This window comes from Frieseomelitta varia, unplaced genomic scaffold, assembly GCF_011392965.1.
Source record: "Frieseomelitta varia isolate USP_RPSP 00005682 unplaced genomic scaffold, Fvar_1.2 scaffold_214, whole genome shotgun sequence".
NCBI classification, from domain to species: Eukaryota; Metazoa; Arthropoda; class Insecta; order Hymenoptera; family Apidae; genus Frieseomelitta; species Frieseomelitta varia.
The window spans coordinates 128,516-143,688 of record NW_025109906.1 but is presented as its reverse complement, the minus strand read 5'-3'; the positions used below and the strand labels follow the sequence as shown (position 1 = coordinate 143,688).

The window sequence follows — 15,173 nt, the reverse complement described above, 5'->3', positions numbered from 1 at the left end:
TGTATAGTGAACTATACAACATAGTAGTTGCAGGCGATCTGCATTAAACGATAATATTCTGTTCTTTAGCTACAGTTGTTTTATTTAAAAAGGTGTAAAGATTTTATAACGTGTTATTATTATCTTTGATTTACATTTAACTTAAGTGAGACTGACACAGGAAGCTTGCTGAATAAATTAAAATTAATTTTGATTAATGGACACGTGAAGGAAAAGAGAAAATTCCGTTTCGTACGGAGAACTGTGTCAGTAGGATGGTGTGATAAGAAATCTTTGCATTCTGCTGTTTTGCACCCAAAAATATTTGAGATTCAAATCGAACAGAATAAATAGCAAATAAAGTTTTTAGTTAAATAAAAGTTTATTTCGATAATGACCTGCTCTTTACGTAACGTAACATATTATTTAAACAAAGTTCTCCAAAATACTCGAAAATTTTCATTTTGTTTTTCATTTGGACATAATTCACTTGGTAGTTGTATCTACAAGATGGGATTTGATCAGGCTAATTAGCACGTAATTAAAATAAAAAGAGTATAAATGAGAGGAAGGAAGGTATGATAAGAGGTCATCGCAGAAATATGAGGACGCAACTGAATCGAACGAAGAAAGTGACTCATTTTTCTGAAGAGAAGAGAGAAAGTGTCTTCCGCAGAAGAATGTTGTCCCAGTCTCAGGAGCTCGACAGTTTTACGTGACACCTGAACGGAAACGGATCGAACAGGTGAACAGCGTTCAGGAGAAAACAAGAGTGGCATGATAATATCTAAGAGGACGTATTTATTTTACAAATACTATGTAAGTGAGTTTTCCTATCATTTTTGCATCTTTCAAAAGGGAAATATAATTATGCATACTTCCTTATTTTGTTCATATCGTTTTTATTGTAGTCATTTATAGTATTACATGTATTTAAGTATACATTACATCAAGGCTTATAACTCTGATAATAAAGCACTAGATTATAAATATTAAATATAATAAAGATTAATATAATTAATGATTAAACTGTGGATATCACGCATTTGCAAAATTTGACATGACAATTTATAATAATTTAGTTAATTGGTATCTATGAGAAATCCGCAGAATGACCGTAATACGTAAAGATAATATATCTAAAGTAATAATAAATGAAATATGACAGATGAGATAAATTTTTATTTCTTTCTTTCTGGTTTATCTTCGTTATGTCTGTAAAAAGTCAAGGAATGTCTACAGATTAATGATGGTCATTCTTTTCTAATAAAATTAAGATTATTCGCAGTTTATGAAATAATATTTGTAAAATGTACAATTATACAATTTTCTATAAAATTATGAACAATTAAAATTGGAATGCATTAAACAAGAAACGACGAAGAAACGATTTGCATGAGATATCAATCGTCCCAGCTACTTAAACTTTCTCAAGGAAAGTTGAAGATGGCCTGTTTCACGAAATAAAAAGAAACATTCATTCGTCATGGTTTTTCTTAATTCGTTCTCCACTTTCAGGTTTATCATGAAGCACAAAATTTCTCTTAGCTTGTTTCTTCTGTTAGTTTTCTTATCATGCGTCAGTATAGGAATTCCAGGTATGTAAAAAGAATTAAATTATTAAGATTAAAAGGACAAGATTGTTCACGTACTTTTAGGTGATCTGTACTCAATATCTGCAACAAATTCGTCAAATGTTTCGATGATGGAACCAACAGGACTGTGGAGTGAGATTCTAGAAAATTGGATTGTTTCCAACTCGAAAATAAAGAGGATGTCAAAAGTAATGAAACTAGGGGATAAGAGTTTAACTGTGACAAGTAAAATATCGATGCCAAACAAACGTGAAGTCTCTGAAACCGACCTCTATCTACTTGGTAAAATTTTAAGTAATAATGTAAGTAACTATTCTTTTGTTTTCAAAATTTTATAAAATATTCACTATTATATCCACAGGAGCGATAGAGAAGCTTGTCTATAGAGTAGATTTTCTAGAAAGTCGTCTGAGAAGAGCGGAAGAGCTCCTCTATTACGTGATTTCCGGAACCATCAATAAAAAAGGTAAAGGTCCTGGACCTTTTTACGCAATAATGTATCAACTGGTAAAAGTGAATTAGACAATTCATAGTTAAAATAATTAAGGATTAAAATTGTGACTTGTACAATTTCACTAATAGTATTTGTTTAATTGTGAAAGATGTTTTTCACGCTTTCTTTTCCATTATAAATGAAATTTCTTTTTTATTATTCTCTCCAGAGTCCTGTCCGACGAATTACACGAAAATTGGTGAAAACTGCTATCACTTCAGTAATCGTGACTTTGATTGGAAGTCATCGGCCAGTCTCTGTCGAGGAATGGGCGGTTATTTGTTGGAATTCGATACAAAAGACGAAAAACAGGATGTATTAGCTAGTTTACAAACAAATTCTAAATTCAAAGGTAAAACTTTTTGGACAGGGGGATTGAATCCAGGTCTTCTTTGGATTTGGGCTAGCAGTGCAAAACCAGTATATCAAAATACGAAACACACTGTCCCTGGTGATGGCAGGTAAATTTGTTGCTTCATTTTAGTATTAAATATATATTACTATGTTACTAAATACGTGTTAATCAATATTAATGATTAATAACAATTATTATATTTTTAACGTACATTTAATATTTACAAATATTTATATTTTCGTGATTATATTTCTAGATGTCTAAAATTATCCTACAATTCAACGTCCAGATTGTACTCTTATCAAAGCGATGATTGCGGTGCTAAACACAAATACGCTTGCAAATTAACGAAAGATGACGAGTCAGCAAATAAAATTGAAAAAGCTGCAAGAATGCTAATGAACGAATAGTATCAATTATCGCAACTAGATTTTGGATTTTTATACTGGTTCTTAAGGGCATCATTCTTAAGCATATCATTTAATCCTTTGACTGTTTAGTACTAGTACTGTTTTGTACTAGAATATTGTACAGATAACTTTTAAACTTTTGGTAATTTTAAACACTCAGATCAAGAAAATAGAATTTTCGGTAAAAAAAAAAATTAATACATATTAAAAGTTATATGTACTTCGAATGTTTTATATATTCTTTTCAAACAATTTTGTACTTTAAAATTTTCTACAAATACACAAAAGAATCGGTGGTTTAGTTATGACTGATATGTAATTTGTATTTATTACATGTATATTTATTTATCACTATTTATAATACTGTTAGAAAATCTAGTGCATTCTTTCACTTGAAGTAACTGAAGCATTTTGTTCACGTTAAGTACTCATTATTTATAGTAACTAACGTATAGTAACGTACGAAAAATAAAAGTCAAAATTAAATAAGTATAACAAAATGCATTGCCTGTCTCACTCTGCTAGAATTATTTTCACTCTATCGCTAGGGAATGTACTAGCTACAAAGAATCATATTAAATTCAACATTAATGTTGAAATTATTTCAAGCTCACATAATCGATATAAAAACTGCAAATTATTTAAGTACGATAAACTAAGAATAATTCATTATATATATAATGGTTTTAAATATTGAAAAAATATATAAAAAATAAGTTTTAGATCATTTAGAGATCTTATTATAAATAAAACCTGTTTCTCAAACAATCTAAATTTTTCTCGATTAACTATGAAATATTATTTAAAATATTTTCTCCTTTTTCACGGGTATCAATCGAAGTCATAGACTTTGCAATCTTATGAGCCAAAACGAGGCTTTGTTTTCCTTCATTTACCATTGCAAGAACATCGTTGCTGTTAGTAATCAAACCTCCATTCTCATAGATTAGTTTTTTAGTCGCTTCAGTATCAGGAGCAGTAACACCGCGGCAACAATCATCGACAATAGCTATTGCGTAACCTAATCGAAGGCCATCCAAGCATGTAGATTTCACACAAATGTCATAAGCAAGGCCACACACGAAAACGCGATCCACACCGTGTTTCTTTAGAATTTCTTGTAATTCCATTGATCCTTTAAAATTATTATCGAAAAACACGGAATAAGCTTCCATATTTGGGTTTTGACCTTTACGTATCTAAAAAGGAAAACATAATTATCATTTCAATATTTTATTTTCATTTTATTGATAAATTTTAAATTAATTAAAAATTGATAAATTTATTTAATTTAAATTAATATTTTAATATTTATAAATAAATAAATTAGATAAATTTTAAATTAATTAAATTAAATTACTATTTTACTATAATGAAATACCAAAGATACCTGTACTGAATCTGGTGCAATTACAAGATCTTTGTGTAACTCAGCTCCCCATGTATTCATCACACAGTGCTTAGGCCAGAGAATTTGTTCCGAATAAGGATCCGCAAATATAACTGTATCAAATAGCTTAGCATCTTCCTTTTTCACCTATGCTTAATAAAATACTTTTTTTAGCTTTTACTTTTTAAAATAAAAAAAGCTTTCCTTAAATTCAAAATTACGAACATTTTTGAATCTAGACAATTACTTCCTCGATATAAGATATTTTATCGGATTATTATGTTTTTAAGGATTATTATTTCTCTCATATTTCTATTTCTATTTTCTGTTTGATAAAAATGATCTATGTTATTTTGGTGCAATCAAAAAAAAATAAAAAATCAAGTTTAAATATTTAAATTCCAAACCCGCGCGATCATAAATTTTGAAGTGAACATATATTATCCTTGTTTAACAAAATGTGATTAGAATGAAACATTTTGTACTAGTAAAGACATTAAAATTCAACATAAGGTATTATGTATGTAATAAGAAATGATAAAACTTAAATATTTAAAAGTATGATAAAACTCAAATACTTGATGAAAATTGTTGATTAAATTATCCATTTATCCTTATCACTTTAAGAATATGGAAATTGAAGAAGATCTACATTTCATGACATGATAACATTATAATTTACGTATTATTAAATTTTTATAAATTCATCTTCACAAATATAATTTTAAAAATAGAATTTCAATAGGTGAATTGTTTTATTTAATATTATAGTCATATTCTATGCTTTAGATATTTTGTATAATTTTACAGTCTAATTATTATATTATATACGATATAATCTTATTATAAGTAAAATGATGCAGTAAAATGATGAATTGCGACTGTCTTATATACATATATACCTTTGAATCAGAATGAAATTCCCGCAAATGTAAATTTTCATAAAAGCTGATATGATTTTCCGGATGCCAGTCTAACGAATAAATAATTTTAGCAAAACATCCATTTTGCACTAAATGATTAATTGGCCCCACCACATCAACTCCATCCTGTTTGCCTTCGCAAGTACGAAGAGATAAGGAGCCATCAATAAAATCATTTTGAACGTCTACGATTACAAGAGCATATTTAGACTCTTTTATCTTTTGTGTCCAATCCGAAAATCTGTTAATTGAGTAAAACTCGTAATTAAATCTGAGTGTTTTAAATAGAAGAATTAATACTAAGTTGGTCCATAAGTTTGTGTAGTTTTTATTTCTTACTGTAAGTCATAATATTGCTTATTGGTTATGTTTGATAGCTTGTTTTCTTCTTTTATTACAGTATTAAAATATCCGATATAAAAGTATATAAAAGTATCCGATAAAAAATTGATAAAAGATATTACCTTAATACGATAAAGCTATGTTTTATAATTTAATAAAAATATCATTTAAAATCTTTCAATTATTCATTTCAATTATCTATTACTTTCTTCTTTTATAACAATGAATGATTCAAAGATTATTTTGCATTAAAAACAACGGAATTCTTCAAGCAAGAAGTTCAAAAATTATCAAAAGATTGCAAAGAAAATAATAAGAGAAGAGACACACCCTTACAGAAAAATATTAATAACTGATTTACAAAAATATAAAGAGCAGTATAATTTTTATATTTCAATTAACTATTTCAATACTCTTTGAGTTAAAGTTTGAATTAAATTTATTTCTAAGTTATGGATGCTTCAAATGGCATTGAAAAAAAAGAGATAAACTACAGATTAATATTTATATATACACATAATTGTTACATTTTTGTTTTATGTTGCTACTTATCTAAATTTTTATTTGCTATCTTTCAGCTTAATTATTTATGAAATTATAAGTTGCCTATATGTACAGACATATAATTCCATTATTCTGTTCAAAGAAGTTTTTTAAGTTCAAATTGGTTTCTTAATAGAACATATACATAAGAGAAAGTACACTATAATATTCATTATCAAAAAATCCTTATTTTAAACTAGTTAAATTAAAATCACTAGTTTGTCATTACTTATTGTTAACACTAATATACTGATGAAACTTCAGTAGTTTAATACATACAGATTAAACTTAATACATTACTTTGCTAGAACCCCAACATTTTATTGTCATATGATATTACTATTATCAAGCAAGCTTGCAATTGAACTTCATTACTGTTAAAATTCTCAATAATTTTGATTGCGTTTTTAATATTATATTTTTTAATAGTCTTCAGTAATTTTTTCCTGAAAACCATGGGAACTTATGAATCAACTAATATAACATTTCCACAATTAATTCGAATTTTGTTCCTATTAGTAGTTACTCATAGAATATATGATTATAGTCACTTTCAATCTTGTGCAAAATAAACTATGTCCAAATGAATTCATAGCATTGGTACGTATATCTAACGTTATAAAGATTACATAACTTCGTAAAATACAATTAATTGAAATATAATCCTCATATATTCCAAAAAAAAGGAAATTATCAATTGTGCATTTTGCTATAAAAGAACATAAATTCATATTTACATCTTCATTTCTCGTTCCTTCAACACGCCATCTTTATCTAGGTCAAATAAGTCAAAAATCTCCCGCAACCTCCATTCGTCCTCTTCAATGTTGTTCATGTTGAAAAGTAATTTACACATCGCACAAAATTTCTCATAAGTAAAATTGGCACCCTCGTCTGACATAGTATACGTCAAGGAATATTAATAAAAAACGTGCTTTAAAACGACTTCTTTTAGTCAGCTTTTTTCTTAACGTTGTATAATTGTTTTAGATTTGTTTAAACTTGTTTACACTCCCTCGCATAATAAGCGTACAAATATCTGCTCTTTATCTATCTACTTCTTCCCTAGAAATATATTTTGTAAAGGTTAGTTTACACATACTAACCTTGCATGATTCGTAATACTTAATGACAATCAATCCACTTACCTTAGATTGGTGCTATTACGTGTAATTGCTTCTTCACAGGTACAAATTCTCTTTCCAAATTTTTTACTTAATTACTTTTTCATCTGCATTTTTATGTGATAAAAAAGCAGTATAAGAAAATAAGTAGTGGGGACTTGATATTAAATCAGATTTTTGTCAAAGATATCCGTCGAAGATTGATTCAACAAATATTGATAAAACAAGCGGTCTCCGCGTCAAAAGTATATATATAAATACATAATATTTTAGCATTGTAGACTACACATATGTTGAAAATGTGAATTTGAAAAAATATATCTTATTCTTTGCAAACATTTTTATAATTTATTACAAAATTTAATTATTCTTTAAAGTAATATCAAGTAACGTAATTGCTCCTGTTATCAACAAAGTTATGAATTTCATATTTCAATAGTATAATAAAAAAGTTTCAGAGTTTTAACGTTAATGGTTTTTATTTTACACCAATAAAATTTTTCAGTATTTTTTCTTACTAATTTGTAATAAAGTAGAAATGCAAAGATTTTATTACAAAGAAATGGATATCTTTCATGTTAATTTATTATATATTAATATTTCGTTACTTATGTTTTTGTATTTATAACTACAGTTACAATAATATAATGTTTTATGTTCAACATGTGATATTAACAAACAGCAATAATATTGATCTTTTTACATAAAAATTTAATACTGTAAAATGTATTTTTACTGACATGAAACTTTATATGTATAGATATATCTTATCTGATTTCACAAATGTTATCAATCATTTTTATTTACTTCGACATAAACTGTATTAAGAAATGAGTAGATATATATATATAATCTAGAATTAAAGGAAATTAACAATATATATAAAGGAATAATATATTTAATAATTTCTTTATATATATTTCCATAAAATTGTACATATTTATTGCATATATTTAATTTCTTAAATAAATAATAATTCTAATTTAAATTCTGAAATCAAATAAGGATAAACAAACTGAAATAATGATTATTTTCTTTATCCTATCATTAACCTTCGAACTTTATTAATCTTCATTAATCTTCAATTAAAATTATATTTATTTATTTATCGCAGACAAAATCGATAATGATCAATTAAAATTATTTGATATTAAATTTCAAAGTGTTTATCTCAATATTATAATATTTCGCTGTTAAATAAATTTGGTTAACAAGCCTACATTACTTATGTAGGCTTCTATTTTCACAGAAAATAAAGAAAAATATTACTTTGTCAAATATTTTTTAAATAGCAGTTCTAAACATGTATCTTTATTCTCTGTCAAAATATTATTATATTGTAATTATTAAATATGCTTATGAAATATATGATGTTTTGTTTCCCTAAACAGATAAAGACTTATATTGAACTAGCAGAACTGCAACATAGAGCTTGTCTTGTTGCAGTAATTTCAGATGCCAATTGTTTAATAAAAGGATGTCCTATTTTTCCATCAGTTGCAGAAAAAAATTCCTCTAACTTTCCAGGAATATTGTCTCTTTTTTCATATTCATATGCTTGCATAATTAAATCTAATCTGTCTAAGTCTTTAACATATTTTGCTTCTGGGGATTCTTGTTTTTCATATTCCTGTAAATGAAGAAAAAATACGAACATTATTAATTATAATTTATACGTGTATTGTATTGTATCTATAATTTATGTCAACTCTACATACACGAAACATTTCCAATATCATAGGTCCTCTGTCTCCAAGGAGTTTACAAATGTTCTCCATAGCTTCATCCTCTAGTTTGTGTTTTACATCAGGTGGAATACCACAATAAGGTGTTATATCTCCAACGATACATTCTGCTAAGTCATGGATTAAAGTCATCTGCATGATTCTGTATTTGGCAAAAGAATAATTTATAGATATAAAACTTTCATTAATGCAAGTCATAATCAGATGATATAAATAATACCATTTCATACTTGACTTTGTCTAAATTCTCATTACTATCCACTAGGAAAGAAAGCATAGCCATTCTATACATGTGACCTGCAATCGTTTCTGGATCAGACACATTTTTAAGAACCCATCCTGTTCTTTTCATGTGCTAAAATCATAAAACAAATATCTTAATCTTTGATTTCTAATGAAAAAAAAATTAATAATAATATTTTCAAAAAATGTATAAGAAATAAACATATGAATGCTTAAGATAAAATATAAAGATTTCACATTTTATCCAGAGTACCTTAGGAAGAATAAACAAATATTCTTTTAATCATTGTATAACAAACGTATAATTTTAAAACTATATGCGCACGTGTAGATCCTAGCTGATTAAGAATGCTAAAAATGGATACATGACATATACATCGCAACATACATGTACACAGAAATGATAAATTTATATTTACTACACAGAGTTACATTGAAAAATCTTTTGATCACAATTATAATAATAAATTTTATTTTACCTTTAATCTGCCCACCAGTTCCATGAATTCCTTCAATTTCTTGATATCCATGATGTTTGAAGGACGAATAATTCTTTTTTTTTTTCACTTATGGTTAGATACTTGTTATACACATCTATTGTCAGTAACTGTCAAAGTGGAAATCTTTAACGTATTGTCAAAACGTTGAATCAACTGCACGAATGATTGTCAAATAACAATGTAAACTGTGACAGGAGGACGATGCGACTGTCAATTCCCCGGCTGCATCCACATTTTTATAGCTCCCGTGAGTAAAGAACGAAGTTCTCGGGGAGAGATTTCCTTGGGAGACTTACCTTGGGAGAGAGTATAATTACTTTGTTGCACTTACGACAGATTGTAGCAGAACGAGGATGTTATGTTGACGCAGGAAAAGTTTTAATAAACCTGCAGTGCATTCATAGTCTATGCACGGTTATATATATATAATAATAGTAGCATGAAACAGAAATACACATACATTTATACACGACCATATTCAAATGCACTGTTGCTTAGTTACATAATTTCCTACCAGATAAATGTATTAAAGATAACGATCCATAGATATAAAGATATATATATTTTTACATATATTTTTCTCTTTTTTGATAGTACAATTGTTTTATTCATACTTTCAATAACATAAATAATGAGTACTCATGTATTGAAATTAAAATGAAGGTACTACATATTTTCTCATTAAAGAATAATATTCTAAGTTTATCCTTCATAATTGACCAGGATTGTATTTGAAATTTGAAAATGATTTTACATTGATTCGTATATTTAAAAAAAAAATATTTTAAATTATATATATATATATAATCCATAATGATTATACTAGTAAAGATTATCTTAGCTTAGTAAATTCTAATTTTAATGATCTTTCATCAGTTCTATTCAAAGATGGATATAATTATTGCGCGCGTTATGTCACAAAAGCGATTGCTAGGAATTCGCTTACTTGCGAATGCTACCTTTAACCAAGGAGAGCTGAACAATTGGAAACGAGCACATCGTTCAGTCAGCTGACCTGTCTTGTGATAGCAGGCTCGATTGTAAAGCTTGACTCGCTGTAGTAGGCTGGATATAACTTCGATACAATTTCACGTCTCGTAAGTTTCTTATTGTCATTTATTTTCGTTGACTGTAGATTACCACACTCTGCCTTGATTCACTATACAGCCAAAGCAACTGCAACAATTTCGTACTATATAGAGGAAACCGGAGATTTTTGCAAAAAAGACTGGCGCGTATAGTATCGATCGTGCCAGTTTGAATGCGCCATCGTTTTTTTGATCCGGACGGGAGTTTGTACGGTTTAATCGTCTACGACTGGACGGAATCACTGATACCCGTATATACTTACATAGAAAACGTTCTATTTCGACGACGAATACATCTATTGGATTCCGACATTCTTATTAAAGCGAGCAGACCCGTCTCGCGGGCTCGAAGAGGGCTACGCCTACTTTTTAAATGAACTGCTCACGTGAATTTTATGATGAATGGATGAGTTAGCTGACATCGACTTTCTCACCGATTCTCTTCGTAATTGACATAGACCGCGTGTAAGGAACACACAATCCGGAATATATTGTTCGATCGTTGTCTTTTTATCCCTCGTTTTTTCCTCATATTTTTGTTAGTGTGCGATTAGCTGCTGTTGATTAGCATTGTCAGACTGAACTGGTATATCAATTTAATCTTCTAATCGTGACCCATAGATTCATCTTAATTCTTTGAAATTGTTGTCAAATCGAAGCTTAATCCTCTTGGAATGATTAACCACATACTCTTCGTGTTTCGTTGTAACAATTCCTCCTTTAGAAAATGTATATTTTAGAGGTGTTAATTTAACTTTTGTTCAATTAAATGTTTATTATATTTCCGCTGGTGTAATTTCGTTTATATCTCACGACGCAAAATATTTTCAGCTGTTTATTGCTTTTACTTGAATAATAATTCACAATGACGAGCCAAGGGTTGCCAAAAATCAGTAATGAAGAGAGGGAAGCCAAATTTGGCTATGTATATGCTGTATCTGGTCCTGGTTAGTATATAATATGTAATATTTTTATACTTTTAATTTTAATGCATATTTTTGTTTCTTTATAGTGGTTACAGCTGAGAAAATGTCAGGATCGGCTATGTATGAGCTGGTCAGAGTAGGATACTATGAACTAGTAGGAGAAATTATTCGTTTAGAAGGTGACATGGCCACTATCCAGGTACAATAAACTGTTCCAATGTGTTTTAAAATTTATTATGTTAATGTTAGCTTTTATTATATTAGTGTATTTACATTTTATTACAGGTGTATGAAGAAACCAGTGGTGTAACTGTAGGTGATCCTGTCTTACGTACTGGAAAACCATTGTCCGTAGAACTTGGACCTGGTATACTTGGTAATATCTTCGATGGTATTCAAAGACCATTGAAGGACATCAACGAGCTTACTAGCTCCATTTACATCCCAAAGGGTATTAACATCCCAGCATTATCAAGAAACACTGTTTGGGAATTTAATCCATCTAATATTAAAAATGGCAGTCACATTACTGGCGGAGATCTGTTTGGTGTGGTTTATGAAAACACATTAGTGAAACACAGAATGATTTTGCCTCCAAAAAGCAAGGGTACTGTAACTTATATTGCACCTGTTGGGAACTATACAGTATCTGTGAGTTATACATCAATGGATGAGCAATTCAATTATTTTACATGGGGATCTAATATATTTTTTATTTTGCAGGATGTTGTTTTAGAAACAGAATTTGATGGTGAAAAACACAAATATACCATGCTTCAAGTATGTAAATAATTTTTTCTTTAACATTGATGTTAATAGTATTAATATTTAATGATAACAATAATATGTTAAATACGCAGGTATGGCCTGTACGTCAACCTCGTCCAGTTACTGAAAAATTACCAGCTAATCATCCTTTGCTTACTGGTCAACGAGTCTTGGACTCACTTTTCCCGTAAGAATTTATTTAATCACTTTTATACGCAACTCATAGCATTTATTAATAAAAAATTACAGATGCGTTCAAGGAGGTACTACAGCAATTCCAGGTGCTTTCGGTTGTGGTAAAACTGTAATTTCGCAAGCTTTATCAAAGTATTCAAACTCCGATGTTATTATTTATGTCGGTTGCGGAGAACGTGGTAATGAAATGTCTGAAGTACTACGTGATTTTCCCACTTTAACGGTGGAAATTGATGGAGTCACCGAATCTATCATGAAGCGTACAGCTTTGGTTGCTAATACTTCAAACATGCCTGTAGCTGCTCGAGAAGCGTCCATTTATACGGGTAAATTATACGGATGTTAATAAAAGAAAGGTAAAACAAATTTAAAAATAACATATTTGACTTTTATTTCAGGTATCACTCTATCAGAGTACTTTAGAGATATGGGTTACAACGTGTCTATGATGGCTGATTCGACATCTCGTTGGGCAGAAGCTCTTCGTGAAATCTCTGGTCGATTGGCTGAAATGCCTGCTGATTCCGGTTATCCGGCCTATCTTGGAGCTCGTTTAGCTAGTTTCTATGAACGTGCAGGAAGGTAATTTCAATTTCCATTATTTCAATTCCATATAGCACAATAACATACATATATGTTAATTGATAATATTATTGATATTAAACATTGTTTACAGAGTGAAATGTTTGGGTAATCCCGACCGTGAAGGTTCTGTCAGTATAGTAGGTGCTGTATCACCACCAGGTGGTGATTTCTCCGATCCTGTTACTAGTGCCACTCTGGGTATCGTACAGGTACTAAGAATTAGTATTCGTACATCTATATAATTTATTTTTTTATTTTTACTCGTATAATTTGTTTATCTATCTATATTTCTAGGTATTCTGGGGTCTTGATAAGAAACTTGCACAACGAAAACACTTTCCATCCATTAACTGGCTTATTTCATACAGTAAATATCTCCGGGCTTTAGACGATTTCTATGATAAAAATTTCCCGGAGTTTGTCCCTTTGAGAACAAAAGTAAAGGAGATCTTACAGGAGGAAGAAGATTTGTCAGAAATTGTACAGTTAGTCGGTAAAGCTTCTCTTGCTGAGACAGATAAAATTACTCTAGAAGTTGCGAAACTTCTAAAAGATGATTTCTTGCAACAAAACAGGTAGGAGTTCTCTTTTCACCATGGTTATATTTAAGATTGCTCGTTGATCTCAATTTCTTTTTTTTTTTTTTTTCCTTTTCATGCTAGTTATTCACCGTATGATCGATTCTGTCCATTTTACAAAACTGTTGGAATGTTACGAAACATGATTGCATTCTATGATATGGCAAGGCACGCAGTCGAATCTACAGCGCAATCAGACAATAAAATAACGTGGAATGTCATTAGAGATAGCATGTACAATATTCTCTATCAGTTGTCTTCTATGAAATTCAAGGTAAGCATTACTATTTTTATTTGCATGTTTTAAAAATATGTGAAAAATATGTCTTTTTTTTTCCTTCGTGTAGGATCCAGTACAAGACGGCGAGGCAAAGATCAGGGCTGACTTTGATCAGCTACATGAAGATATTCAGCAGGCATTTAGAAATTTAGAAGATTAATCATCAGAAGCATTCATATATACATAAGTTCTCTATGTTCAGGAACCTTATGCTGGTCATTTAAGGATGTCCTGAATCTACCAGAGAAAAATATAACGAATATTCGTAATCACTTATCGCACACAGAACTGGTATATTCTTAATAATACTTAATAATTACAAGAAACTTGTATATAAAAAAAGAGTTACAAATATAAAATTTATTATAATTTTATGTGTATTATCCTAACATTTAAACAAAATCATACGTGATGGCTGAACCATTGAAGTTATAGGACATCCTTAAATGCATTTCCAGCTTTTGCAAGTATTTATATGTTAAGTACTATAACAAGTTATTTCAACCCTTGAAATGAAATTATATGTAATTAGTTTAAATTGTTGAGAAAAAAGATGAGATGGCAATTCAAGCTTCCATCTATTTTATTTGCTGTAAAAATGAAATTTAATCATAGAAGGATCAATGTAAAGAAACTTTCATATGTAAAATAAGAGTAAATGCATCATAAGAAGCTTTCCATTCATCCATATGTTGTTTTCTTAAAAAGAAAAAGATAATCTCTGTATTTTCGTTGCAGCATAGGATGAAATGGTAGCTTTTTACAAAGGAATGGAATTTCAATTAGAGTATTAAATACTGTATTATAATAATATATTATATAAACGTGTTAAGTGACGAATGCAGACATTACATAAAAGTAGATGTTATTTTAAACGTTAAAACCGTTAAAATGTGGTTTGAAAGTTTAAAAAAAAAAAGATGTCAAAATGTTAGAACTGTTGAGGTGCAGGGTCTTTTATCGTTAAAAAGAAAGTATAAAGTAAAATGCATCGTAAACAGTGTTCCAATAACTTCGACATTTCCATTGTACCATATGTAAAAAACAAATAAACATTATACATAAAAAGACCAAACTTCATTCAAGATTGTTAATGGTTAAATAAAAATAA

At 29.1% G+C, this 15,173-nt stretch overlaps 4 protein-coding genes across 6 annotated transcripts; 2 read left to right on the top strand and 2 right to left on the bottom strand.

Annotated features, from left to right (window-relative positions):
• The first annotated feature begins 386 nt into the window (after positions 1-386).
• On the top strand, positions 387-3,285 carry LOC122527289 (asialoglycoprotein receptor 2). 2 transcript variants are annotated; one of them, XM_043651320.1, is made up of 6 exons: positions 387-798; positions 1,498-1,577; positions 1,638-1,856; positions 1,936-2,040; positions 2,237-2,528; positions 2,679-3,285. In XM_043651320.1, coding segments are annotated over exons 1-6 (852 nt in total). In that variant the 5' UTR covers positions 387-796; the 3' UTR covers positions 2,833-3,285. The 2 variants fall into 2 exon arrangements, with proteins under 2 accessions (XP_043507255.1, XP_043507254.1); XM_043651319.1 differs by lacking the exon at positions 387-798 and having other exon boundaries at positions 1,103-1,577.
• Positions 2,597-7,329, bottom strand: LOC122527288 (nicotinamidase-like). Its single transcript, XM_043651318.1, has 5 exons — positions 7,179-7,329; positions 6,768-7,095; positions 5,125-5,386; positions 4,223-4,369; positions 2,597-4,031 (listed from the first exon to the last, which is right to left on the bottom strand). The coding sequence occupies exons 2-5, from the start codon at positions 6,929-6,931 to the stop codon at positions 3,621-3,623; spliced, it is 984 nt and encodes a 327-aa protein (XP_043507253.1). The 5' UTR covers positions 6,932-7,095; positions 7,179-7,329; the 3' UTR covers positions 2,597-3,620.
• A 1,184-nt stretch (positions 7,330-8,513) lies between these two features.
• Positions 8,514-10,102, bottom strand: LOC122527291 (5'-deoxynucleotidase HDDC2). The gene is made up of 4 exons (XM_043651324.1): positions 9,622-10,102; positions 9,130-9,254; positions 8,873-9,041; positions 8,514-8,784 (listed from the first exon to the last, which is right to left on the bottom strand). Exons 1-4 carry the CDS (start codon positions 9,670-9,672, stop codon positions 8,554-8,556), a joined length of 576 nt encoding a protein of 191 aa, XP_043507259.1. The 5' UTR covers positions 9,673-10,102; the 3' UTR covers positions 8,514-8,553.
• A 490-nt stretch (positions 10,103-10,592) lies between these two features.
• LOC122527286 (V-type proton ATPase catalytic subunit A) lies at positions 10,593-15,137 on the top strand. 2 transcript variants are annotated; one of them, XM_043651312.1, is made up of 12 exons: positions 10,593-10,739; positions 11,562-11,677; positions 11,743-11,855; positions 11,942-12,307; positions 12,380-12,436; positions 12,517-12,611; positions 12,674-12,945; positions 13,018-13,201; positions 13,296-13,413; positions 13,499-13,779; positions 13,867-14,056; positions 14,130-15,137. In XM_043651312.1, the coding sequence occupies exons 2-12, from the start codon at positions 11,596-11,598 to the stop codon at positions 14,220-14,222; spliced, it is 1,851 nt and encodes a 616-aa protein (XP_043507247.1). In that variant the 5' UTR covers positions 10,593-10,739; positions 11,562-11,595; the 3' UTR covers positions 14,223-15,137. The 2 variants fall into 2 exon arrangements, with proteins under 2 accessions (XP_043507247.1, XP_043507248.1); XM_043651313.1 differs by lacking the exon at positions 10,593-10,739 and adding an exon at positions 11,066-11,195.
• Positions 15,138-15,173: the final 36 nt, after the last annotated feature.

Coding starts and splice junctions, on each gene's coding strand:
- LOC122527289 (XM_043651319.1), top strand. CDS start 1,466: ATGGTTTTTCTTAATTCGTTCTCCACTTTCAGGTTTATCATGAAGCAC. Junction 1,578..1,637: donor CGTCAGTATAGGAATTCCAG/GTATGTAAAAAG, acceptor ACGTACTTTTAG/GTGATCTGTACTCAATATCT. Junction 2,041..2,236: donor CGGAACCATCAATAAAAAAG/GTAAAGGTCCTG, acceptor TATTCTCTCCAG/AGTCCTGTCCGACGAATTAC.
- LOC122527288 (XM_043651318.1), bottom strand. CDS start 6,931: ATGTCAGACGAGGGTGCCAATTTTACTTATGAGAAATTTTGTGCGATG. Junction 5,387..6,767: donor AAGGAACGAGAAATGAAGAT/GTAAATATGAAT, acceptor CTCAATTAACAG/ATTTTCGGATTGGACACAAA. Junction 4,032..4,222: donor TTGCACCAGATTCAGTACAG/GTATCTTTGGTA, acceptor TTTCCTTTTTAG/ATACGTAAAGGTCAAAACCC.
- LOC122527291 (XM_043651324.1), bottom strand. CDS start 9,672: ATGGATATCAAGAAATTGAAGGAATTCATGGAACTGGTGGGCAGATTA. Junction 9,255..9,621: donor AACTGGTGGGCAGATTAAAG/GTAAAATAAAAT, acceptor TTATGATTTTAG/CACATGAAAAGAACAGGATG. Junction 9,042..9,129: donor GAGAATTTAGACAAAGTCAA/GTATGAAATGGT, acceptor TGCCAAATACAG/AATCATGCAGATGACTTTAA.
- LOC122527286 (XM_043651312.1), top strand. CDS start 11,596: ATGACGAGCCAAGGGTTGCCAAAAATCAGTAATGAAGAGAGGGAAGCC. Junction 12,437..12,516: donor ACAAATATACCATGCTTCAA/GTATGTAAATAA, acceptor TTAAATACGCAG/GTATGGCCTGTACGTCAACC. Junction 14,057..14,129: donor TGTCTTCTATGAAATTCAAG/GTAAGCATTACT, acceptor TCCTTCGTGTAG/GATCCAGTACAAGACGGCGA.